Source organism: Macrobrachium rosenbergii, chromosome 27 (genome assembly GCF_040412425.1).
Source record: "Macrobrachium rosenbergii isolate ZJJX-2024 chromosome 27, ASM4041242v1, whole genome shotgun sequence".
NCBI classification, from domain to species: domain Eukaryota; kingdom Metazoa; phylum Arthropoda; class Malacostraca; order Decapoda; family Palaemonidae; genus Macrobrachium; species Macrobrachium rosenbergii.
Genome location: NC_089767.1, coordinates 38,872,009 through 38,899,336, shown reverse-complemented (window position 1 = coordinate 38,899,336; position 27,328 = coordinate 38,872,009). Strand labels below are relative to the sequence as shown.

The 27,328-nt window shown below is 36.4% G+C and overlaps 1 protein-coding gene across 1 annotated transcript in view; it reads left to right on the top strand.

Annotated features, from left to right (window-relative positions):
• LOC136853667 (carbonic anhydrase-related protein 10-like) overlaps positions 1 to 27,328 on the top strand; it is a 221,194-nt gene that overhangs the window by 65,603 nt on the left and 128,263 nt on the right. The window contains exons 2-3 of the mRNA XM_067129595.1: positions 3,804 to 3,860; positions 4,639 to 4,775. Of these exons, the coding sequence (XP_066985696.1) occupies positions 3,804 to 3,860; positions 4,639 to 4,775 (194 nt within the window). The remainder of the gene's footprint in view (positions 1 to 3,803; positions 3,861 to 4,638; positions 4,776 to 27,328) is intronic.

The window sequence follows — 27,328 nt, the reverse complement described above, 5'->3', positions numbered from 1 at the left end:
CCCCATTTGTGTTTGAGAGGTCCACTATCAATCTCCCTGTCTTTTTGAGACAGTTGTAAACTATTACTTTACTTTCCAGCAGTTTTTGTCACTTTGCTATCACATAAAGACCCCTATCTTCTCCCCTGACTGTCTATCTACATCCCAATCTGTCTATCAACCTTTCTTGCATTTATTAACCTGCCCTATCCATTAAATCTTAAATGAAACAAATGTCCCGTTTGACAGACCAACCCGACCCGTCTCATTCCTGTCCGTTCCACGCCAGCCGTCTCTTTCCGTCTGTTACCAAGCGTCTGAGTGGCTAAGTCTCCGTGTACACCCAGTGTTTATCCAAACGAACCCAGTACAGGGTCCTTCCCTCGGCCCACCCTTTTCCCGTTCGACATTCGGCTTCTAAATTACACCATCTGTGTAACTGCATTAACTCTCCGTGAGGAGAATTGCACACAACTATCTCCTGCAGCACCAACTGCCTTCATCGAATCACTCAAGGCTATTTCCCTTCGCTGACCTTTCTTTTTGTTTTCTCTCTCTCTCTCTCTCTCTCGCCCCTAGACTTTCTCTCTATTGTTCCTCAGACTCTCTCTCTCTCTCCTAGACTCTATCTCCCGCTCTCTCTCCCCAGATCTCTCTCTCTCTCTCTCTCTCTCTCTCTCTCTCTCTCTCTCTCTCTCTTCCTAGACACTGTCTGTCAGCCTGTCTGTGTTCCCAGACTCTATCTCTCTCTCTCTTTCTCTCTCTCCCCCAGATCACTCTCTCTCTCTCTCTCTCTCTCTTCCTAGACTGTCTGTCTGTCAGCCTGTCTGTCTCCCCCACCCCCGCTGTCCCCAGAACACTCTCTCCCTCCCCCTCTCTCTCTCTCTCTCTTCCAAGACACTGTCTGTCTGTCAGCTTGCCTGTCTACCCAGACTTTTCTTTCTTTCTCTCTCTCTCTCTCCAGACCTATTCCCTCTCTCCATTCCAAAACCGGCTCTATCTATCTATCTCTCTCCCTACCTCTCTCTCTCTCTCTCTCTCTCTCTCTCTCTCTCCCACCCCTTCTACTCACGTGACTCTTTCTCTTTTCTTCCTTCCCCCCTTCCTTTCGCTCTTCGCTTTCTAAATGTATTCCTGGCGCTCTGCTCTCCTCATTGTCTTTCTGCTGAAAGCGTGTGTGTGGGTGACTCCTGAAGGGCATAACGCTGTACAATATCATTTTAATGCCCTGTCGCTCACAGCAAAGAGGCGGTTTAATTAGCTTCCTGTCAGGAGAGAGAGACTACGGATCGAAAAAGGCACAGTGATTCAGCATTCGGAGATTAGCGTAGTCAGCATCTCTCTCTCTCTCTCTCTCTCTCTCTCTCCTAGTAGCGCTTTAACTGTTATTCTCCTCTCTCTATCTTTCCTGGTAGCGTTTTAAAGGTTATTCTCTCTCTCGCTCGCTCTCTCTCTCCTAGTAGCGTTTTAAAGATTGTTATATTCTCTCTCTCTCTCTCTCTCTCTCTCTCTCTCTCTCTCTCTCTCTCTCTCTCTCTCTCTCTCTCTCCTAGTAGCGTTTACAGATTAATCTCCTCTCTCTTTCTCTCTCTCTCTCCTAGCAGCGTTTTAAAGGTTATTCTCTTCTCTCTCTCTCTCTCTCTCTCTCTCTCTCTCTCTCTCTCTCTCTCTCTCTCTCTCTCTTCGTGGCACGTCTTTCAGACATCATCGATAATTGGGAAATTAATTTTTTCTATTTTTCTGAACTGATAACGACAAGGTCACTTATTCCTGTAAGAAAACGCCTGCAGGAATTACTGGAAAGCGGCGGTTTTTAATGTTCCTGAAGTTGAATGTGACAAACTTATTTAACTGCATCGTTGCCTGAACATAAAAACAAGCAAAGACAATTGTTTTGCCCTTCTCAAAGACACTCCTTCGTCGCTGCCGTTGTTTTGATTTTACGTTTTCCTTTTTGTTCAAAAGGAAGAACAGCTTCGTAAACACCAGCTTGAGATCAAAATTACCTTGCCAATGAAATGCTCCGCTTTCAATTCCATTAGGAAATCGTCTAGTTTACTCGAAAAGCAATTTAAACCTTAATATCAAAGAAGATTTAAAATAAATTACATTGTTTATTTATCAATGAAATAATCCGCTTTCAGTTCTATTAAGAAATCATCTAGTCTAGAACTCAACAACCAACTTAAAAACCCATTTTCCCACACAAATACCAAAGAAGATTAAAAATAAATTACACTGTACATTTGTCAATGAAATAATCCGATTTCAAATATGTTATGAAATCTTCTAATTTAGAACTCAAAAACCAACTTAAAAACCCATTTCCCCACATCAATACCACAGAGGATTAAAAATAAGTTATATTGTACATTTATCAATGAAACAATCCGCTTTCAAATATGTTATGAAAACGTCTTGTTTTGAACTCAAAAACCAACTTAAAAACCCATTTCCCCACACCAGTACCACAGAAGATTAAAAATAAATTACAGAGTACATTTAGCAATGAAATAATCCGCTTTCAAATATGTTAATAAATCTTCTAATTTAAAACTCAAAAACCAACTTAAAAACCCATTTCCCGACACCAATACCAACGAAGATTAAAAATAAATTACATTGTACATTTGTCAATGAAATAATCCGCTTTCAAATGTGTTATGAAATCGTCTTGTTTAGAACACAAAAACCAACTTAAAAACCCATTTCCCCTCACCAATACCAACGAAGATTAAAAATAAATTACAATGAAATAATCCGCTTTCAAATATGTTATGAAATCTTCTAATTTAGAACTCAAAAACCAACTTAAAAACCCATTTCCCCACATCAATACCACAGAAGATTAAAAATAAATTACATTGTACATTCGTCAATGAAATAATCCGCTCTCAAATATGTTATGAAATAGTCTTGTTTAGAACACAAAAACCAACTTAAAAACCCATTTCCCCACACCAATACCAACGAAGATTAAAAATAAATTACATTGTACATTTGCCAATGAAATAATCCGCTTTCAAATATGTTATGAAATCGTCTTGTTTAGAGCTCAAAAACCAACTTAAAAACGCATTTCCCCACACCAATACCAACGAAGATTAAAAATAAATTACATTGTACATTGTCAATGAAATAATCCGCTTTCAAATATGTTATGAAATCGTCTTGTTTAGAACACAAACACCAACTTAAAAACCCATTTCCTCACACCAATACCAAAGAAGATTTAAAAATAAATTACATTGTACATTTGTCAATGAAATAATCCGCTTTCAAATATGTTATGAAATCTTCTAATTTAAACTCAAAAACCAACTTAAAAACCCATTTCCCCACATCAATACCAAAGAGGATTAAAAATAAGTTACATCGTACATTTATCAATGAAATAATCCGCTTTCAAATATGTTATGAAAACGCCTTGTTTTGAACTCAAAAACCAACTTAAAAACCCATTTCCCCACACCAGTACCACAGATGATTAAAAATAAATTACAGAGTACATTTAGCAATGAAATAATCCGCTTTCAAATATGTTTCGAAATCTTCTAATTTAGAACTCAAAAACCAACAAAACCCATTTTCCCGCATCAATACCAAAGAAGATTAAAAATAAATTACACTGTACATTTGTCAATGAAATAATCCGATTTCAAATATGCTATGAAATCTTCTAATTTAGAACTCAAAAACCAACTTAAAAACCCATTTCCCCACACCAATACCAAAGAAGATTAAAAATAAAACAACTGTCAGCACAAAATCACCCCCTTATTCCTCGCGAGGTAATTATCAGCAGTTCCACTTTCTCCCGACAGATGGCCTCGGCGTTAGCTGGGACTGGGCCAAGTGGTGGACTTACGATGGCATCTCAGGTAAGTAAACAAAGTACGACACGCAGCCTGTAAATTATTCCCGAGCGAAAACCAATGGTCACGTGGGAGCCGTAAGGCGGCTGCGAAATATACACAGGTATGAATCAGGACACAGTTATGTAAGGAAGGCGGGCTTGCATGAGAGAAGCTGTACGTTTCATTTTTCACTTGTGGATTTCGTTTTCATGAAAGTAAATTATTGAAATACACCTGGGTTTTTCTCGTCTACGAAACACGCCGACTGCTATAAAATGGTTCTTTATGCCATCTATTGCAAGAGAACTAACCCTGAGAGAGAGAGAGAGAGAGAGAGAGAGAGAGAGAGAGAGAGAGAGAGAGAGATAACCCTCTTTTATCCTTTACCAATTCCTCACTCCTGTAGTAACTAACACAAAGAGTGTGTGTGTGTGTGTGTGTGTGTGTGTGTGTTTGTGAGAGAGAGAGAGAGAGAGAGAGAGAGAGAGAGAGAGAGAGAGAGAGAGAGAAATAATGCTTCTTTCATCCTTTACCAACTCCTCAATTCTGTAGTAACTAACACCAAAAAGTAAGTGAGAGAGAGAGAGAGAGAGAGAGAGAGAGAGAGAGAGAGAGAGAGAGAGAGAGAGAGAGAGAGAGAGATAATTAACCCTTCTTTTCTCCCTTACCAAGTCCCCAATTCTGTAGTAACTAACACCAAAAAGTGTGTGAGTGTGACAGAGAGAGAGAGAGAGAGAGAGAGAGAGAGAGAGAGAGAGAGAGAGAGAGAGAAATAATTAGCCCTTCTTTTCTCGTTTACCAGGTCCTCAATTCTGGGGTCTGATCAATCCCGAATGGTCGCTCTGCACTCACGGCCGTCGCCAGTCCCCAGTCAATCTCGACCCATCCCAGCTCTTATTTGATCCAAATCTGCGACCATTGCACGTGGACAAACATACGGTGAGTAAAACAGTATTAAAATATATCTATCTATCTATCTATCTATCTATCTATCTATCTATCTATCTATAGTGTTGCAGGTAGTGTTGGGAGTATTTTTCTCTTCAATGAAACTAAGGTGACTTCAAATGCTTTCAAGTGCTTTGTTGTTGGTCAGTCAATAATTTTTTTTTTTCATTATTCTTGTACTGTAGTAACTTCTAGTGTTATTCTTACCGTTTGTCAATCAATAATTTTTTTACATTATTCTTACTCTATAGGAAATTCTAGTGCTATTCTTACCGTTTCTCAATCAATAATTTTTTCCCCATTATTCTCAAACTATAGTAAATTCTAGTGCTATTCTTACCGTTTCTCAATCAATAATTTTTTTCCATTATTCTTACACTATAGTAACTTCTATGTTATTCTTACTGTTTCTCAATTAATAATTTTATTTCCATTATTCTTATACCTTTGTAACTTCCTTCTAGTGCCACTCTTACTGTTTCTCAATCAATAATTTTTTCATTATTCTTATACTATAGTAACTTCCTTCTAGTGCTATTCTTACTGTTTCTCAATCAATAATTTCTTTTCCATTAATCTTATTCTATAGTAACTTCTAGTGCTACTCTTGTCCCTTAATCTATAAAATTTTCCATTATTTCAATTATTATTTCTTTGCACTGCGAAAGATACTTACCGATAAGAGTGCATAAATCTAATTAACTGATGAATCTTGCAAGTTCAGCAAAAGAAAAGTTAAACAGCAGTCTGGTACGAACACAATACCTATTCTATAAGACAGCTTTCACCATCGTCCTTGTCTAAAATAATCAGATGGATTAATTTTTACCCTGAATCATAATCTCCAGTATTTCACATTGGCATTTTATAATTTTGCAATAAGCGGCAGATATCTGACTGAGGGTAGATTTGCTTAAATATTTACCATCAATATAGGAAAATAAAAAATATATTCAGACCCACCAACCAAGAAGGCTCTAAGCAACATGTTAGCTGGTCCGCTGGTATAGTGGTTGGTGTCGTGGCATGCCGCTCAGATGTCGCGGGTTCGCTTCTTCCCCAGGGTGATGAAAATTCACTGGCTCTGTATCATGATCAGTTACTGCTGCAGTGTGGGGTCTGCTGCCGTGGGAGGTTGAAACCAACATTCTTTGGAAGCTTGAATTTCAAGTCAGTGTGAATAGGTTTCATCTACTGATAATAATAATAATAATAATAATAATAATAATAATAATAATAATACGTCTGTCAGCGAAAACTAACCCATCCAATACACATATAGAAGTTCGTTATTGGGTCTGATATTGCTTATAACTTTACATAGCCCTTAATTACATACGACAAGGCCAATATAGGAGGCAACCCGTACTTTATTTGAGTAAATCAACCTTAAGTGTCGATATATAAAGGCACAGGGAGCTTATAAATAGCACCTAATCGCCTTCGGTAACGTCACAGTAACCATTACTAAACGGTAAGCGGCAACAATTACCTTAATACTGAGTCCGTCCCACAGTATTGCGAACGGATTAAGTCGCCAAGGACGGGTAGCCTAACTTGCCTACAGAAGCGATGATAAAAGACTCGCAAATACTTACTAATGAGAAGGCCACGCAGGGGTTAAGACTAAATTAAAGACTACGCTGGTCCATTTGTCATATTTTTTCATTCTTTTTTTAGTTTTCTTTAATAGAAAACTATTGTGCCGGCTTTGTCTGTCCGTCCGTACTTTTTTCAGTCCGCACTTTTTTTGTCTGCCCTCACATCTTAAAAACTACTGAGGCTAGAGGGCTGAAACTTGGTATGTTGGTCATTCGCCCTCCAATCATCAAACATACCAAATTGCAGCCCTCTACCCTCAGTAGTTTTGATTTTATTTAAGGTTAAAGTTACCCATAATCGTGAGTCTGGCAACGGTATAGGCCAGGCCACCACCGGGCAGTAATTAAAATTTCATGGGCCGCGGCTCATATAACATTATACCGAGACCACCGAAAGTTAGATCTATTTTCGGTGGCCTTGATTATACGCTGTAGCGGCTGTACAGAAAACTCGACTGCGCCGAAGAAACTTTGGCGCATTTTTAACTTGTGTTTTGCCACGTTCGCTTCGTACATTATCGGTCTGGTCAGCAACAAGAGAATGCTTAAAAGCCATTGTCAAATCTGATTACACTAACAGGACTCTACGCTACACTACTACTGTAAATGGCTTGGCATCCAAGATGGCAATTGCGCCAAGTCGCATTATCCGCTCACATGACGCGTCAATAACTTACGCCCAAACGCAAACAAAGCACCCGAAACGAAAACTCTCGTAAAAGATGGATGCACGATGGCTTTTCCAATGCTAGCTACTCCCTCGAGAGGATATTTCAATAATTTATTATTTTGGCAATAAATCTTTTCAAAGAAAGAACAAGAGAGAAAAAAACTTGGATACAAACAATGCAAGAACTCACTCACGAATCAATATCCTGTTTTCTTCAAAAGCGTCTTCTTGTTTGTTACGTAAGAGAGAGAGAGAGAGAGAGAGAGAGAGAGAGAGAGAGAGAGAGAGAGAGAGAGAGAGAAACTGTCAGAAAAATCTTCATACTTTTAGTACATCATTCAACTGTCAATTTGAGGGAGGAAGCGAATTCGGCTGGACTTTCTAAATTAATAACTGGTTGGGGACTCATTCGCGCTTGCACGATTTTACCTGAATGAACGAGAAACCACACACACAAGTATATATATATATATATATATATATATATATATATATATATATATATATATATATATATATATATATATATATATATATATATATATATATATATATACACAGACATAAAACATGCATTCAATAAACACTGAATTTGTATAATTTTACTGCATGGAATTATACAATAGCAGAAATTTAGCACTGCAAGAGAAAGCAATTGAAATTACTATCTCTCTCTCTCTCTCGCTCTCTCTCTCTCTCTCTCTCTCTCTCTCTCTCTCTCTCTCTCTCTCTCTCTCTCTCTCTCTCTCTATCTATATATATATATATATATATATATATATATATATATATATATATATTATACAAGAGCAGAACTTTAGTCCTGCAAGAGAAGGAAATTCAAAGTAATAAAAAATTCATTACACACCCACTCTTTCTCTGTACACACACACACACACACACACACACACACACACACACACACACACACACACACACACACATATATATATATATATATATATATATATATATATATATATATATATATATATATATATAAATATATAACTTCAAAGCAATACAAGAAAACAAAAGTCATTACTACGTTCATACACCAGAATATTTCAGATACAGATCAGTCAACTCCTATCAAGCATGCTACGCCACTCACTCACATGCCTCCGTCCCTAAACTGTCTTCCATCCCATTTAACTACCTACTTATCTTACTCCATCTTTCCTCTCAGCACGTTCGGAATAATTATATGAACAATTATCAAAACCTGATCTCTTGCAGTCAATACATTTGGCCTGTCCACTTCATAATACTGTTTTCATACGTGATAACTGTTTTGGCCAAATCTTCGTCGAATTTCTATATTTCTCAGGCCAACTTTTACAGCAAACCAGTCACTCTCTCGTTTACCAATGAAAGCAAGCTTTCTTTCAACGTCAAACCTAATTCCTTTCAAACACCGTACATTCCCAAGATCTCATACATTACATATTGATTAAATCTGACATATTTTATTAAAAAACAAACTGTTTTTGACCAAATCTTCGTCGAATTTCTATATTTCTCAAGCCAACTTTTACAGTAAACCAGTCACTCTCTCGTTTACCAATCAAAGCAAGCTTTCTTTCAACGTCAAACCTAATTCCTTTCAACCACCGTACATTCCCAAGATCTCATACATTACATATTGATTAATACTAACATATTTTATTAAAGTACATACAACCGTTTCATAGGCAATGCTAAAAAACATACATAAATACATATGTTTATAATAAAAAATGAAAAGTGTAACATGGATACCTTCACAAACCTTAAGTTTGTTTTATAAGAGGAACAAGGATCAATAATGTGGAATAAATATTCACAGCAGCTAGAACTGGCACAGTACATACTTTGCCCTTAATATCCACATGACTTTGCTCCGAACTTACTTCTTTCAATAAGAGCAAACAAGTAAAAACTCCGCCGAAGTTTCTTCGGCACAATCGAGTTTTCTGCACGGCCGCTACAACTTATAATGAAGGCCGCTGAAAACATCTATCTTTCGGTGGTCTCGGTATAATGCTGTATAAGCCGCGGCCCATGAAACTTTAACCACGGCCCGGTGGTGGCCTATCCTATACCGTTGCCAGAAGCACGATTATGGCTAACTTTAACGTTGAATAAAATAAAAACTATTTAGGCTACAGGGCTGCAATTTGGTACGTTTGACGATTGGAAGGTGGATGATCACCATAACCAATTTGCAGCCCTCTAGCCTCTGTAGTTTTTAAGATCTGAGGGCGGACAGAAAAGGTGCGGACAGAATAAAGTGCGGACGGACAGACAAAGCCGGCACAATAGTTTTCTTTTACGGAAAACTAAAAGCACACTATATTCATTAAAGGGAATATTCGCATCACCAACTTGATGTCATGAACTGTCTTTGGACGCAAAAATTTATGAAGAAATTTAGTGAAAGTATATATATACACACACACACACACACACACACACACACACATATATATATATATATATATATATATATATATATATATATATATATATATATATATCATTCAATAATTACTAGATGGCAGTAGAATCGTACAGGCAAAAATCAATTCAGCACCAAAACCTTATAGACTGATCTTGACAAAATGCCAGACAATGAAACAACCACACTAAGAGGTACACAGAAAATAGATAAATAAAAAACCCTAACGTTAAAAATTCATATAAACGAAAATCAATACCTTTCACGTACGCAAAATAACGCCGGCAAAAACTAAACTGGCTAAGGTATAAAAATCTATTGTCCAGTACAATACCTGATGACTAAGCTCTACCAACCATCGCTGAGACAGCCATAAAACTTCCCACGGGAATTTAGGTACACCAGCATTAATTATTTAAACAACGCTCTATACCCTTCAACGTGAAGGTAAATATAACCATTTGTTATGAAGTGAAGCTTTTAGAGTAGCTCTTTGTTTTATTAATGATAACGCATATAGTAGTTCTTCTGAGACCTGACAAAATACCGGAATTATAAATTAATGCTTATATGCGTCTCTTTAATATTAATAAGGAGTAAAAGAATGAACTGGAGTATATTTCTGGTGAATTTCCTTTGTAAGAGGTCAGCCACGGACACTTAAGAAGGCTGGTCAATAATTTATTGACTACTATCTAGTGCAACTGAGAGGTTTTCCTCCTGTTACACCTTTCGGACCTAACTACTCTCAATTTCCTTTCCAGAGCTGAATGACCTTGTAGGTCCCAGTGCTTGGTCTTTGGCCGAAAGTCTACATTCAGTTCAGTTCAATTCGACTACCAACTTAATCGCTAATCCCTGTAATTCTTGGCAACTTCCAAGATACAATGTAAGTATTAAACAGCAGCTTGACTAAGGAGGATGGTGACTAAGGAGGATTGTGACTAAGAAGGATGGTGACGAAGGAGGGTGGTAACTAAGGAGGAGAGTAACTAGGGAGGATGGTGACGGAGGAGGATGGTAACTAAGGAGGATGGTAACTAAGGAGAATGGTAATTAGGGAGGATGGTGACAAAGAAGGATGGTGACGAAGGAGGATGGTAACTAAGGAGGATAGTAACTAGGGAGGATGGTGACTAAGGAGGATGGTGAATAAGGAGGATGGTGATAAATGAGGAAGGTGACTAAGGAGGATGGTGACTAAGAAGGACGGTGACGAAGGAGGATGGTAACTAAGGATAGTAACTAGGGAGGATGGTGACTAAGGAGAATGGTGACTAATGAGGAAGGTGACTAAGGAGAATGGTGACTAAAAACGATGGTAACTAGGGAGAACGGTAACTAAGGAGAACAGTAACTAGGGAGAACGGTAACTAAGGAGAACAGTAACCACGGAGAACGGTGACTAAGGAAACAGTAACTAGGGAGAATGGTAACTAGGAGAACAGTAACTAGGGAGAACGGTAACTAAGGAGAACAGTAACTAGGGAGAACGGTAACTAAGGAGAACAGTAACTAGGGAGAACGGTAACTAAGGAGAACAGTAACTAGGGAGAACGGTAACTAAGGAGAACAGTAACTAGGGAGAACGGTAACTAAGGAGAACAGTAACTAGGGAGAACGGTAACTAAGGAGAACAGTAACTAAAGAGAACGGTAACTAAGGAGAACAGTAACTAAAGAGAACGGTAACTAAGGAGAACAGTAACTAAAGAGAACGGTAACTAAGGAGAACAGTAACTAGGGAGAATGGTAACTAAGGAGAACAGTAACCACGGAGAATGGTAACTAAGGAGAACAGTAACCACGGAGAACAGTAACTAAAGAGAACAGTAACTAGGGAGAACGGTAACTAAGGAGAACAGCAACTAGGGAGAACGGTAACTAAGGAGAACAGTAACTAAGGAGAATGGTAGCTAAGAAGAACAGTAACTAGGGAGGACGGTAACTAAGGAGAACAGTAACTAGGGAGGACGGTAACTAAGGAGAACAGTAACTAAGGAGAACGGTAACTAAGGAGCCTAGTGACTAAGAAACCAACCACCGAAGCTTGATTAAAATCCTCCTGATAACAGAGGCACGAACGAAAACAAACTCGAATAATGGGATTTTCCTTCTTGTCCCTAATTGCTAATACTCTGACAGACAGGCGACAGGGGGGAGAGACCCTTGAAGAACCTTTCGTGACCATACAAATAGTGGATGTTTTAAATATATATATATATATATATATATATATATATATATATATATATATATATATATATATATATATATATATATATATATATACACACACACACACACACACACGTACATACAACTACACACAAATACACACGGTTTAAAAACCAGACGGAAAATAATATCGAAACGAAACCAAAGACAGATTCTTTAATATTCCGCGCCATTTCTTAGACCGACACATGTTTGAAAGAGAAGCAATTGTAGAGATTTATGCGCTTAATCTCTCGTTCAAAGACGTCCCAGGTGGGACGTATGTTTTTCAGGAGGTTATATATTTAATTCTTCAAAAAAAATATATATATATTTTGAAATGGTTTCTTTTACTGCAGGAAGATGCTGTTATTTGTGCTGTAACTAAGATAGCTGATTTTTATCCAGCAACAATGATTGGGGGTATAACTTATTAATGAAATCATTAACATGATTTGAGAATCATCAACATCAGATTCGGACTATTTTAAATCGTTCATAGCTAAGGAGTGATAAATCTCTATCATGTAATTATACACTGTTTTAACAAATACGAAAATAATTAATAGAACCATTGCCATAATTATGGAACCATCAACGTCACTTTGAGACTTCTAAATTGTTCACAGTAAAGGAGTGATAAATCCGTGTCATGTAAATTAGGCCTATACAAAATTTTAACAAATACAAAAATAAAAATCTATATATGGCAAGATGCATAGAAGCTCCTTATCACTTTAGAAAATTTGCATTCAATCAGAAAAACATTCAAGTATATATACTTCACATAACAAAAGACATCACGCCCATTACGAAATTTCCACGAAACTTACAAAGTTCTTGGTAATAATATCTTGAAAAACTGACCATCTCTCACGTGCCTCTAAACTTCATTGCTACAAATTAAGTAAATCCTTCCGAAGTTCCTGTTTCCTTGACAAGACTTTCTTCAAACTTTTTTTTTCACCAGAATCCCATCTAAAGGTATAATCCTCAATTACCATTTAACATTTAGAGAAAACGTGCAAGTCCCAATGGCCGAGCAGTCAAATCTCAATGTAAAAATCATGGACAATTCTATTCCCCTCAGAAATGTACTGAAAATCTTTTGGTCAAACCTTAATGGCGACTAAAATGTACTAAAAAAAAATTCGGTTATACCCAGTAATCTCTCCACTTAAATTCTTTAAAAATGTCAAAAAAGTTTGTAATTCTCCAAATCCTTCTCACAAGACTCAAATAGATGAAGGTGTAAGTAGTGAGAAAAAAATCACGTACCATTGTACTCCTCCTCTGAAATGTACTAAAAAAAATTCGGTTACCCAGTAATCTTTCCACTTAAAATTCTTTAAAAATATATAAAAAAAAGTTTATTATTCTCCAATTCCTTCTCACAAGAAGCCCCAAGTGGACGAAGAGGGTAAATGACAAGAAAACTGGAATTTACTTGGGCGTACGTCAAGTCACAGTCACGGAATTCTCTAAATCAGAGTTTGGTTCTCAACTTGTTTCATATCATGGACCACCAGCCCAATATATATATATATATATATATATATATATATATATATATATATATATATATATATATATATATATATATATATATTTAGACCATTTCTTTTCAAATAAATAAAGCACAGACAATAAAAATTTTGGATTGGAATATCTTTCTGACGCACGAATCACAACCTGCAGGTTGTTGTAATTTTAGTTTTCTGTAAAAGAAAACCATTGTGCCGGCTTTGTCTGTCCGTCCGCACGTTATTCTGTCCGCACTTTTCTGTCCGCTCTCAGATCTTAAAAGCTACTGAGGCTAGAGGGGTGCGAATTGGTATATTGATCATCCGCCCTCTAAATATTAAACATACCAAATTGCAGCCCTCTAGCCTCAGTAGTTTTTATTTTATTTAGCGTTAAAGATAACCATAATCGTGCTTCTGTCAACGATATGGGATAGGCCACCACCAGGCCGCGGTTAGAGTTTCATGGGCCGCGGCTCACACAGCATTATACCGAGACCACCGAAAGATAGATCTATTTTCGGTGGCCTTGATTATACGCAGTAGCGGCTGTACAGAAAACTCGATTGCGCCGAAGACACTTCGGCGCATTGTTTACTTCTTTTGATAAGGATAACACAATCTGTTCTTACTGCATTTCGGTAAATCTAAAAATATACGTACCAGTCTCCAGTTTATTACCAAATAAGTGAACGTCCTGTGGACCACCTAAAATGTCACCACACGCCACTATAGCGGTCCATGGCCCACCAGTTGAGATCCACTGCTCCAAATGTTTAGAGCCGCGAAAATCAATTCAGAGTGTAAAATTCTTGCGAGGCTTCAAGCTGTGGGTAAAAATATTTCAAGCGCTTTGCTTGCTTCGTTCAAGTTTTCAACAACGAGGGAAAGTCATTTGGAATTTACTCGACTGAAAATACTTTCAAAATTCATTTTCACAGGGGCTGTAAACTCCCTTGTAACTCAATGAATAAACACGACTGTCGGGAAAGGAAATGCGATGACGCTGCGTGCAGAAATAAAACGCATTTGAATTAAAACAGCGAAGTATAAAATGACGTTTCTATATTAAACAGAATAAAAAAAAAGCTTCGACCATCGTATGATAAATCTAGTTTTTTTAATTTAATCAATAAATAAAAATATAACCGGTGAAAACAGTTAGGAATTTGCATGTGATCAGGCGAGTATTTAACAGTTAGGAATCACTTGGATTTGCATGTGATTAGTTGACAAATACATGTCGCTTAATGAAGATGTTAAACCAGACATCTTTGAATATGGTATAGCTGCTCCACTGCTTAGTAGGCAATCTTTAGGCAATCTTTCAACCTGCTATATTCGCCATTTGTTTACTGATTACGCCGAGGGGGTTAGAAGGTGCCTGTGTCTTCAGCAATGTATGTCATGTGTTTTAGCGTCTGTTTACAAGACAAAATTTTTATCGAATCATTATTACATTTTATCGAGCCTGCAATATATATACATATTTTACATATATATATACACATGTATACTTATATTATATATTATATATATATATATATATATATATATATATATATATATATATATATATATATATATATATATATATATATATATATATATATATATATATATATATATATATATATATTCATTACGTGACCTTCACCTTTTAGGAGAACTCCACCAAAGGTCAAAGATCAAGGTACAAGATTTTCCGTGGTTTGAATCAGCCATTTGAGGCTCATACTAGTGGTTTGCTTTTCATTAGCATTTCAATTTAACAGAGTTTACTGTTTAAAGGTCGAATTCCCATAAGAGATCACAACTTTTCCATAAATTTTTCCGGATAAATGGTAACAAGGTCGTTTATTCAATGTCTTGAGGCCTTAGCAATAAAGATGTAGATATGAATCATTCTCTTGTTAGTTTTCTGTAAAAGAAAACTATTGAGATGGGCCTCGTCTGTCCGTCCGCACTTTTTCTGTCCACACTTTTTGCTGTCCGCACTTTTTCTGTCCGCACTTTTTCTGTCCACACTTTTTCTGTCCATACTTTTTCTGTCAGCACTTTTTCTGTCCGCACTTTTTCTGTCAGCACTTTTTCTGTCAGCACTTTTTTTCTCCTGTCCGCACTTTTTCTGTCCGCACTTTTTCTGTCCGCACTTTTTCTGTCAGCACTTTTCCTGTCAGATCTTCTGTCCGCACTTTTTCTGTCCGCAGGCCAGAGGTCTGCACTTTTTTTCTGTGTTTTTCTGTCCACCCTCAGATCATCAAGGCTAGGGCTGCAAATTGCAGCCCTCTAGCCTCAGTAGTTTTCATTTTATTTAAGGTTAAAGTTAGCCATAATCGTGCGTCTGGCAACGATACAGGCCAGGCCACCAACGGACTGTGGTTAAAGTTTCATGGGCCGCAGCTCATACAACATTACACCGAGACCACCGAAAGATAGATCGATTTTCGGTGGCCTTGATTATAAGCTGTACAGAAAACTCGACTGCGCCGAAGAAACATCGGCGCATTTTATACTCGTTTTCTTAATTGTGCATAACAATATTTGGCTCGATCCATACTGTAAATTAAGTGCAATAACAGCACTAATGAACATAACAGAACACTCCTGACGGCTTATACAAATTAGTTTGAAGCTGTAAGTGGAAAATTAACGTCAGCTGATGCGTTTAAATTAAGTGCAATGGCATTAATCATTACAATGGTTCTGTACAAATTCGTCTGAAGCTTTAAGAGGAAAATGAACGTCTTCGGTTCGGGGCTTTTAGAGGAAAATTAACGTCCACCGATTATTAAGAGGAAAATGAATGTCTTTTGTTTGAGGCTGTAAGAGGAAAATGAACGTCCGCCGATTATTAAGAGGAAAATGAATGTCTTTTGTTTGAGGCTGTAAAAGGAAAATGAACGTCCGCCGATTATTAAGAGGAAAAATGAACGTCCGCCGATTATTAAGAGGAAAATGAACATCTGCCGATTATTAAGAGGAAAATGAATGTCTTTTGTCTGATTAAGAGGAAAATGAACGTCCGCCGAAAATTGCCTTTTGTTTGAGGCTGTAAAGGAAAATGAACGTCCGCCGATTATTAAGAGGAAAATGAACGTCCGCCGATTATTAAGAGAAAATGAACGTCCGCCGATTGTTAAGAGGAAAATGAACCGTCTCTTGTTTGAGGCTGTAAGAGGAAAATGAACATCTCTTGTTTGAGGCTGTACGAGGAAAGTCAACGTCCGCTGATTATTAAGAGGAAAATGAACGTCCGCTGATTATTAAGAGGAAAATGAACGCCTTTTGTTTGAGGCTATAAGAGAAAAATTAATGTCCACCGATTATCAAGAGGAAAATGAACGTCTTTTGTTTGAGGCTGTAAGAGTTAAATGAACGTGCGCTGATTATTAAGAGGGAAAACGAACGTCTTTTGTTTGAGGCTGTAAGAGGAAAGTTAACGTGCGCTGACTATTAAGAGGAAACTGAACCTCTTTTGTTTGAGGCTGTAAGAGGAAAGTTAACGTGCCCTGGCTATTAAGAGGAAATTGAACCTCTTTTGTTTGAGGCTGTAAGAGGAAAATTAACATCCACTGATTATAAAGAGGAAATTGAACCTCTTTTGTTTGAGGCTGTAAGAGGAAAATTAACCTCCACCGATTATCAAGAGGAAAATGAACATCTTTTGTTTGAAGCTACTAGAGGAAAATTAACGTCCGCTGATTATCAAGAGGAAAATGAACATCTTTTGTTTGAAGCTACTAGAGGAAAATTAACGTCCGCCGATTATCAAGAGGAAAATGAACGTCTTTTGTTTGAAGCTACTAGAGGAAAATTAACGTCCGCCGATTATCAAGAGGAAAATGAACGTACCATGATCAAATCTACGACGAAACTGAAAGAAATTAAAATCTCGCCTCCCCTTCCCCACCCCCGTGGGTCAGCCCCGATGAGGCAAAGCCCTGACGCGTATAAGACACGACCAGCTGAGGGGAAATTCTAGCCAATCTCTCTCACTATCTCGCCCAATTACTGATGGATATTACTCGTCGATCAATGACTGGCTTTTTTTTTCTTTCTTTTTTCGCAATGTCTTTTTTTCGCAATGACAGGGTTTTTTTTCCTCCCCGATAAAGATTTATAATTCTTTCGCCAAAGAGCTGCTAAACTGGTAAGCTCTTTAAAAGGTGTTTTTTTTTATTTTTTATTCTTAATTAAGAAATCGATAGAACCAAAGAGCTGCTAAACTGGTAAGTTCTATAATAGGTGTTTTTTTTTTATTTTTTACTTTTAATTAAGAAATCGATAGAATAAGTAAAAATTTCTAAAACATTATTCATTATGAAGCATCATTCATTTTATTCTCGTCGACATACTCAGCGGAAAACCGATAAAAGAAATCAAATTTCTAAAACATTATTGATTATAGAGCAATGTTTATTTTATTCCATTCGAAAAATTCAATGGAAAACAAACAAGGAAAGATAAATTTCTAAACCATCATTCATTATGAAGTATTATTCATTTTATATTCTCGTCGAAATACTCAATGGAAAACCGATAAAAGAAGTAAAAAAAATTTCTAAACAATTATTCCACTATGAAGTATATATATAATACTTATATTTCATTCCCGTCGAAATGCTACCACAGCAAAATGAAAAGGACTTGAAATGGTTGAAACGAACCTTTCATTCATCCCAAATAATGATGATTATCACATACGGAAAAATTATGACGTGTATTTAGGGGATAAAATATATTACCCAGTCAGTTGCATACTGCGAGAGAAACTAAGAGGGGAGCGACTTCCTTGCAGTGAATGTTGCAGAAATAAATTAGGGAAAAGACAAATTCAAATTACTCGTGAAGAAGAAGAAGAAGAAAGAAGAAGAAGAAGAAGAAGAAGAAGAAGAAGAAGAAGAAGAAGAAGAAGAAGAAGATGCAGATAAAGAGATAGAGATAGAGAGAGAGAACCAGGAATGCAAAATTTGAGAAGAGCTGTAAAACGAATGAATGCAGAATTAAAACAAAAAGATGACTCAGCAAAATCAACGATCACTCTTTAAAAAAATTACGTGTAATGAAAATGAATAAATAAGCATGAAAAAATGTCTGTGTCCAAATGAAAAAATACATTTCATTAAAATATGCCAAATTTTTATAATTTGTATTTGTCCTGGGTATACAAACAGAAGCCTTTCATATATGGAATATCCTTCCTGCGTATGTCCTTAGGAACAAGTATGAATGACGGATGAGAAGTTTCGTCAACAAAGACAAAAAGATAAAAAATATATTAACATTCTTTGCCAACTGCAACCAAACATGGCTAAAACAGCTGATTTTGAAAAAAAAAAACACACACAAAACATTATAGTTAACATTTAAAGCTCCCAGCTTGCTAGCACAGGTTAATCATCCCCATTCAAAATAATAATAACAAAATAACGATAACAACAACACAGAGTCGTCATTCAAACAACTCATAAAAAGCCGCATACATGATTGTCCTCCCCCCAACCTCCCGACACCCCCCACCCCCACCCCCGGGGGTGAAAACGAACAAAGCCGACCTTCCGAAATCCTGACGAGGCGTAACAATATAGCGATGAATTGTGCAGCTGACCCAACCCCGCGAATAATTCCTCCGTGCTGTTCGAAGCTTTACGTAAAATAGGGTCTTCGCTTTTCTGCTCTCATTTCCGCAGCCGCGTTGCTGTTTCGTTTCCCGTGCTTTAATAATTCTGCGATGCTGTCGTCAAGCCTTTGATTAGCGTGAATGTAGTCTCGGATGGTCACTTTCATAATAATAATTAATAATAATAATAATAATAATAATAATAATAATAATAATAATAATACCAACATACGTAACTGATAATAATTTATATATCATTATCTTCATTACGTACAAACTATATTCAAGTTAATCTCAAATACTGGAGATCATTATTATTATTATTATTATTATTATTATTATTATTATTATTATTATTATTATTATAAAAAAATAGTGTGGGGTTCCGGGTTGCATCCTGCTTCCTTGGAAGTCCATCACTTTTCTCACTATGTGCGCAGTTTCTAGTAGCACACTTTTCTGCATGAGTCCTGGAGATACTTCGGCATCTAGTTTTTCCAGATTCCTTTTCAGGGATCGTGGGATCGTGCCTAGTGTTCCTATGATTATGGGTACAATTTCCACTGGCATATCCCATATCCTTCTTGTTTCGATTTTCAGGTCTCGATACTTATTATTATTATTATTATTATTTATTATTACTATTTCAAACTGTTACATTCTTCATTCTGCTTCCTAAACCAATTTTTTTCGTCATCATTTTCTTCCCAGGCACAAGTCGGATCGCCATAGCTCATCCCAATCCGCTCTCTACAATTATTTTTCGGTAAAAAAAAAAAAAAAAAATTCCTTAACCTCTGTCAACCTCCAACTTCAGCATTTAAACCGCCCATCAACACCACACTTCTAGTTTACCCTACGTTTACATGACAGTCAATAATATTGCTCAGGAAGCCTGCTTTAGGCTCAACTTTCCTCTATTCATGCGACCACAAAGCTAACATCATCTACATAATTTTATGATAATTGTATTTCTCATAACGATGCGCTTTACTTTCTTCTTTTATATTTAGGAAATCTGCTGTTCTTTTATTTTTAAAGCTCACGTCTTGCTGCATTTAACCCGGCGTTCTGTAAACATATATATTATATAAGACTCAAAGCTCTGAGCGACGTATTCTGCATTACACAATAAATAGAAGGAAGGCACTCGACTAAAAGCGTTCAATGGCCAAAACGCTACCAAACAGAAAACAGATAAGTTAATGAGCTCATGAACGTAAACCAATCAACCTTAACCCGAACATATGTAGCAATACGATTACCACAAAAACAACAATATTTCATCAATTCCAACTCGATATCAGTACACCAGTACTAATCGATACCTTTTTATTCCCGGCGTTGAAAAAAGAGAATATAAATAAATAAATACACGCACGACATCAGAGTTTTATATCTACGGGGGCTTGTTCCCCCGTGCATCATTCTGATAATGCACTCGATGATAGTTCTCCGTAACGCATTTGTCATCGGAAGGGATATCTTAAAAAAAAATATTCGTCCCCGCCCCCTTACGCATAAAAGTAAAGTGCCTTCACAAAGCGAAAGTCATCACTCACCCAACCCACAGGTGATGAAGGATTCATACGTTGATTGATTGAGAGAGAGAGAGAGAGAGAGAGAGAGAGAGAGAGAGAGAGAGAGAGGAGGACACGACGCAAACGGGCAAAACAATAGATAGATGACCTTTAAGTCCCTCTGCTAAAATAGTGTCGGGAGAGCATACTGTTGTTGATTAGTACGAGAATTGATTAAAAAGGAACGAAATGGTACGAAATCTATCAGCTATTAAGCGTTTCACATATCAGCCATCCTCTGAGTTCTTCCCCAGGGAGCGCATTTGGTCCTTTTCACCTTCAGATCCTTCCGTGCAATTTAATATTTTGTAAAAAATAAACAATTTAAGGATATATCGTAAAAACAAACAATATAGGGATGTTTTGTAAAAACAAACAATTTAAAGATGTTTTGAAAAACATACAATTTAAAGATATTTTGTAAAGGAAACAATTTAAAGATATTTTGTAAAGACAAACAATTTACAGATATTTTGTAGTAACAAACAATTTAAAGTTACTTCGTAAAAACAAACAAACAATTTAAAGATATTTTCTACAAAATAAAAAACAATAATAAAAGATATTTTGTAAAAAAAACAATCTAAAGATATTTTGTAAAAACAAACAATAATAAAAGACATTTTGTATAAACAAACAATCTAAAGATATTTTATAAAAACAAACAAGGACATTTTGTAAACACATATAACTGAAAGATATTTGTAAAAACAATCAAAAGATATTTTGTAAAAACAAAAAATCTAAAAATATTTTGTAAAAAAACAAACGCAGAAACTGAAACAAAACCTTCTGTTTTCTAAATATTTTTAATTCTACAGATTGGGTAGTAGACAAGCAATCTTCTGATTTTCATTAAAAATATCTCTTTTGATAACTCGATCTAAATTCAATCACCAATCGTCTCTTCCTCTGATTACTGTCGATCTAAATGCTCAATCGCCACTGATCTCTTTCTGAATACTGTCGATCTAAATGTTCAATTCAAATACTTGATCTAAATGCTCAATATGACCTCTTCCTCTGATTACTGTCGATCTAAATGTTCAATCAATCATCTCTTCCCCTGAATACTGTCGATCAAAATGTTCAATCACCACTGATCTCTTCCTCTGATTACTGTCCATCTAAATGTTCAATCACCACTCATATCTTCCTCTGAATACTGTCGATCTAAATGTTCAATCGTCAATCATCTCTTCCCCTGATTACTGTCGATCTAAATGTTCAATCACCACTCATCTCTTCCCCTGAATACCGTCGATCTAAATGTTCAATCACCACTCATATCTTCCCCTGAATACTGTCGATCTAAATGTTCAATCACCACTCATCTCTTCCTCTGAATACTGTCGATCTAAATGTTCAATCACCACTACCATTTACGAAGCAAAATAGTCTATTTTCTTACACCTACCTGCAGGCCAGCAGAATTCAACAGCAGCGAAATTAAAACCCCATAACTGAACGGCAGAAAAAGATCAGTGGATCACAAGGAGAGATAATCCCTTTGTTTTTGGCTATTCCAGCATCGTCGGTTCGGATATCACAATGTTTATAGAAATAAAAAAAAAAGAAAAAAAAGGTATGGGAAAGTACCCAGCTGAGGGTGAGATAAACACAGTTGGTTTCAATTGGAAAACATTTCCCTACAAAAAACATGGAAATTCTACAAAATAAAGGATTGCACGTGATCTGAATGACGCCTTATCTTATGAAAATATGAAAAAACTTAACTTTATACTGCATTTTCTATATAGAAAATGGACCTTTTATTTCATCAATGCATACTTTTTCTGTAGTTGTAGAATATATGTATATAAACATATATATATATATATATATATATATATATATATATATATATATATATATATATATATATATAACAAGACAGTACATATATATAACTATATATATTATAAACATAAATATATAATTCTTCGTCTCTGATTCTTTCAAGTTGGTGTAAGTCTGATTATCATCAGTACGGAATAGTCTACTCATTCGGACAGTATAGAAACTCAAGATCAACAAATGTCTGCATTTTCTTATTTTCTTTAGGTCGCAGTATACAAATCCCACTTCATTGGACTCAACAAAAATAAAGCTAACACAAATATGTTGTATGTGACAAAAACGCGTTAAATTTTAATAGACACAACCCAGCGTCGCATTTTCCAAAACCCAAGCGGCACTTCAAAGACACTTCAGCGACACTTCATCGCCATTTGAGCGACACTTTATCGCCACTTCATCTCCATTTCAGTGACACTTTAGAGACACTTCAGCGACACTTCATCGCCCTTTCAGCGACACTTCAACGACACTTCACCGTCACTTCAGCGACACTTCATCGCCACTTCAGCGGCACTTCATCGCCATTTCAGCGACACTTCAACAACAACCCATCGCCATTTCAGTTGGCGACACTTCAGCGCCATTTCAGCAACACTTCAACGACACTTCATCACCATTTAAGCCACACTTCAATAACACTTCATCGCCATTTCAGCAACACTTCAGCGCCATTTCAGCGACACCTCATCGCCATGTCAGCGACACTTCAACGACACTTCACAATTTTTTTAAAGGGACCAAAATGAAGTCAATCTCTTAGCGACGTCGTAATCCAGTGTCTTGAGAGAGTTACGTCATTCAGCGGAGGCTTAAGTAAGTAAGTTAGCGGTTCTCGAGGATATAAACCAAAGGGAGAGAGAGAGAGAGAGAGAGAGAGAGAGAGAGAGAGAGAGAGAGAGAGAGAGAGGGTAAACAAAGGAGAGTAAACAAAACGTGACGCGCCAGACATGGCGTAGCTGATGCCCAATTTAGGGCGTAAAAGGGAACGCGGGCATATCAAAGAGTTAATGCCCATTTCGGGAGTTTCCAAAGTTACTTGAGAAACTCCCTCTCTCTCTCTCTCTCTCTCTCTCTCTCTCTCTCTCTCTCTCTCTCTCTCTCTCTCTCTCTCCCCGGAGACTTTCGGGGGTACCTGGTAGCTTTACAAAAACATCAATGCTTTCTGAAAATTTGGTAATCAAATATTTAAAAAATATAATAAAAGAGTTTGAATGATTTCATTCTAAAATAGGTTGCTGATTTTAGTTGTATAAGGTGTCTTTCATACCCTCAAAGTTAGGTTGGTAAAGAAGCATCAACGTTTTTACATGTGTATGTGTGTGTGTATATATATATATATATATATATATATGTATATATATATATATATATATATATATATATATATATATATATATATATATATATATATATATATATATATATATATAGAGAGATATAGAGAGAGAGAGAGAGAGAGAGAGAGAGAGAGCTGAAATATTTACCACCTTCGAAATATTACCAAAGAGAGAGAGAGAGAGAGAGAGAGAGAGAGAGAGAGAGAGAGAGAGAGAGAGAGAGAGAGAGTTCGAAATATTTGACCAAAGTTAATAAAACACGACTTTTATGTCAAGGAGACAGATAAACCCCCGTCCCATGAGGTCAAGAAAACTAGGTCACCGTCCATATTGAACATTTCCTGACCAAAGTAAAAATGACTGAAATTGAGAGAGAGAGAGAGAGAGAGAGAGAGAGAGAGAGAGAGAGAGAGAGAGAGAGAGAGAGAGAAAGGATTTGAGGAAATGACAGGTAAAATAAAATATCGTCTTAATGAGTCATGATCAAGGAGACAGATAAACTATTTCAAATGATTTAAGATTTGTGTAAATATAGGTCATATATCCAGCTATAACCCCATATATATATATATGATATATTCCTGACCATATCACTCTTAAAAATGACGTGATTGAAATTGTTTCTACAGGAGAGAGAGAGAGAGAGAGAGAGAGAGAGAGAGAGATTTCAAGAGAGAGAGAGAGAGAGAGAGAGAGAGGACATACAAGAAAAATGACAGGAAAAATATAATATCGTCTTAATGAGTCCATAAGATGTTCGTCAGTACTGTTCTTGTAGTATATATATTTGTGACATTAACATAGCTATTTCAAATGGTTTAAAGTCGAAATGACCTACACCCTGTTTCTTATTTTTATATATATATATATATATATATATATATATATATATATATATATATATATATATGTATATATATATACACACTTGGATATATTGAATATAAAATCACTTATAAGGAAAACTGTTAGATTACGTATTGACTGAAAAATTGAAAAAAGCGAGTTGTTTGGTATAATGAGCGAATGAAGGTATATCTACTCATTATATTGTTGAAGTAAATATCAACAGCTGGAAGGTAAAATTAAAGATCAGGGGAAGAGAAAGCAGCAGTAAGGAATTAGGAAACTAGAGTCTCCATAGCAAGGAAGCATCATTTGTGTGCAAGATAGGGACGAATGTCGCCGGGTGTGTATGGGGGGCTTGACACGCTACTGGTGAGTCTTGTGTAGTTGTATTTCGCGACTATCGTTGAAGAAGTTTCCTGCGCAAACGGGTTCATCCACTATTCAGCAATTGAAGTGAGGTTTGAGTGCGGTATGTCCTTCTGTTAAGTTATGGTTATGGTATATATATATATATATATATATATATATATATATATATATATATATATATATATATATATATATATATATATATATATATATATATATATAAATTTCTGACTCACGTCAGGATCGAACCCGGTCTTTCAACTGAAAGGCAAGGACGCTGCCCACTAGGCCATACAAGTCATACGAGGAGTTGGAACCTGAGTGATTGCGTGCTGATTATTTCTTATATATATATATATATATATATATATATATATATATATATATATATATATATATATATATATTATGTGTGTGTATGTGTGTGTGTGAAATATATATATATATATATATATATATATATATATATATATATATATATATATATAGTCCATGATAAACATACAGAGTATGAGAGAGAGAGTCCATGAGAAAAGAGAGAGAGAGAGAGAGAGAGAGAGAGAGAGTCACACGACCGTCCTTATTAGCAAGTATATAAAGTAAAGTCAGCCTGAAAGCTTTATCACAGCGAAATGCAGGATTTACCATTTATACGTGCCAGAGTATCGACACATTTGTCAAGTCTGTTCCCGCGGGATAGCTGAAATTCATTGCACTAACGCAGGAGAATTTCTACACAATAAAGGGTTGCCAACCTATTATACAACACTCTTTTCAATTTTCACAGAGAGAGAGAGAGAGAGAGAGAGAGAGAGAGAGAGAGAGAGAGAGAGAGAGAGAGAGAGAGGGTTACCAACCTATTATACAACCCTCTTTTCAATTTTTACAGAGAGAGAGAGAGAGAGAGAGAGAGAGAGAGAGAGAGAGAGAGAGAGAGGGCTACCAACCTATCATACAACCCTCTTTTCAATTTTCACAGAGAGAAAGAGAGGGGGTTTCCAACCTATTATACAACGCTCTTCTCAATTTTCAGAGAAAGAGAGGGGTTTCCAACCTATTATACAAGAGAGAGAGAGAGAGAGAGAGAGAGAGAGAGAGAGAGAGAGAGAAGGCAAGGGGTGGTAAAATGCTAAAATGTCTTACCAAGGAGAAGATGAATCTCGTGGGCAGTAAAATAAAATTAACAAAAGACAAAATGACGCAGTTTCATAACATGAATTCCGCCTTAAAAGCGACCTCATAAATGATCCTTAAAAGCCTTCAATATTTCACTTATTTACACTGGAGTCGACTAGGCAAATATTGTTGTTATGACAACGCCAAGATCTGCGCCAGGGGATTCATCACGCAAAATTCGAGTAATGACTTCAGTGCTATTGGGATACCTGCAAAAAAAAAAAAAAAAAACTAACTTACCTTTGGTCCGGAAAAACATATTGAAGTCGAGCAAAAAAAAAATATTTAGCATAAAACGTTCTACAGGTCTGGCCAACAACAGAAATCTCCGTCAATTTCCTTTCCATTAGCATCGTAAAAAGCTGCCTGCGTACAATCGTAACTAAGTTCGTTTCAAACAATGCTTATTTAACTGTGCTTTTTGTAAAAAAGTGTAATCTAGCCCATTTTAGGTTGGTGAAATGTGGGCCGCACATTAAAAATGGCCGCGTCTTTTAAAATTCCCAAAAACGCTTAATGGATATTGGCTCCGGGGAAAAATGAAAAATAAAATGGTCGGAACCCGTTCGCTCCGATTAAAAATAAAAAAGGTTTTTTATCGTTATGAATTTTTCTTTCTAATGTAGCGTAACTTCGTATGTCCCAAAACATACTTAATCTACGGGTTCGGATTTTTCAATCGCCAAAACATACGCAATTTTACGAAGAGAGAGAGAGAGAGAGAGAGAGAGAGAGAGAGAGAGAGAGAGAGAGAGAGAGAGAGAGAGAGAGAGAGACTTCTTATGCCCAAATACATACTTAATCTACGGGAACAGATTTATCAACCGACATAAAACAATTTTTCGAAAAAGAGAGAGAGAGAGAGAGAGAGAGAGAGAGAGAGAGAGAGAGAGAGAGAGAGAGAGAGAGAAAACATACTAAAATATTTCAATTAAGGATTCACCGACCGCGAATACCTCGCATTTGCAAAAATAAAAAAAAAAAAAAACCTACGTACTACATAATGATCATAAAATGGAATTCCTCGTGTAGCCAGTCATGGGGGGCTTGCACCCCCCGCCCCCCAAAACCACGAGAGCGATGATCCGGCGTCGTGAATATTGTAAGAGACCTACAAATGAATCTATCGAAAGGCGCAAAATTCATTTTCCCCGAAGGCTTATCTAAACCAATATAATTTACCGAAATGAAAACACAAAAAATTAATTAATTTTTTTCGGCGACAAACACAAAAAATTCATTTCACTTTTTTCCGTCAACAAGTTATTTGTATTTTGTTCGCGGTTACATGATATTCCCG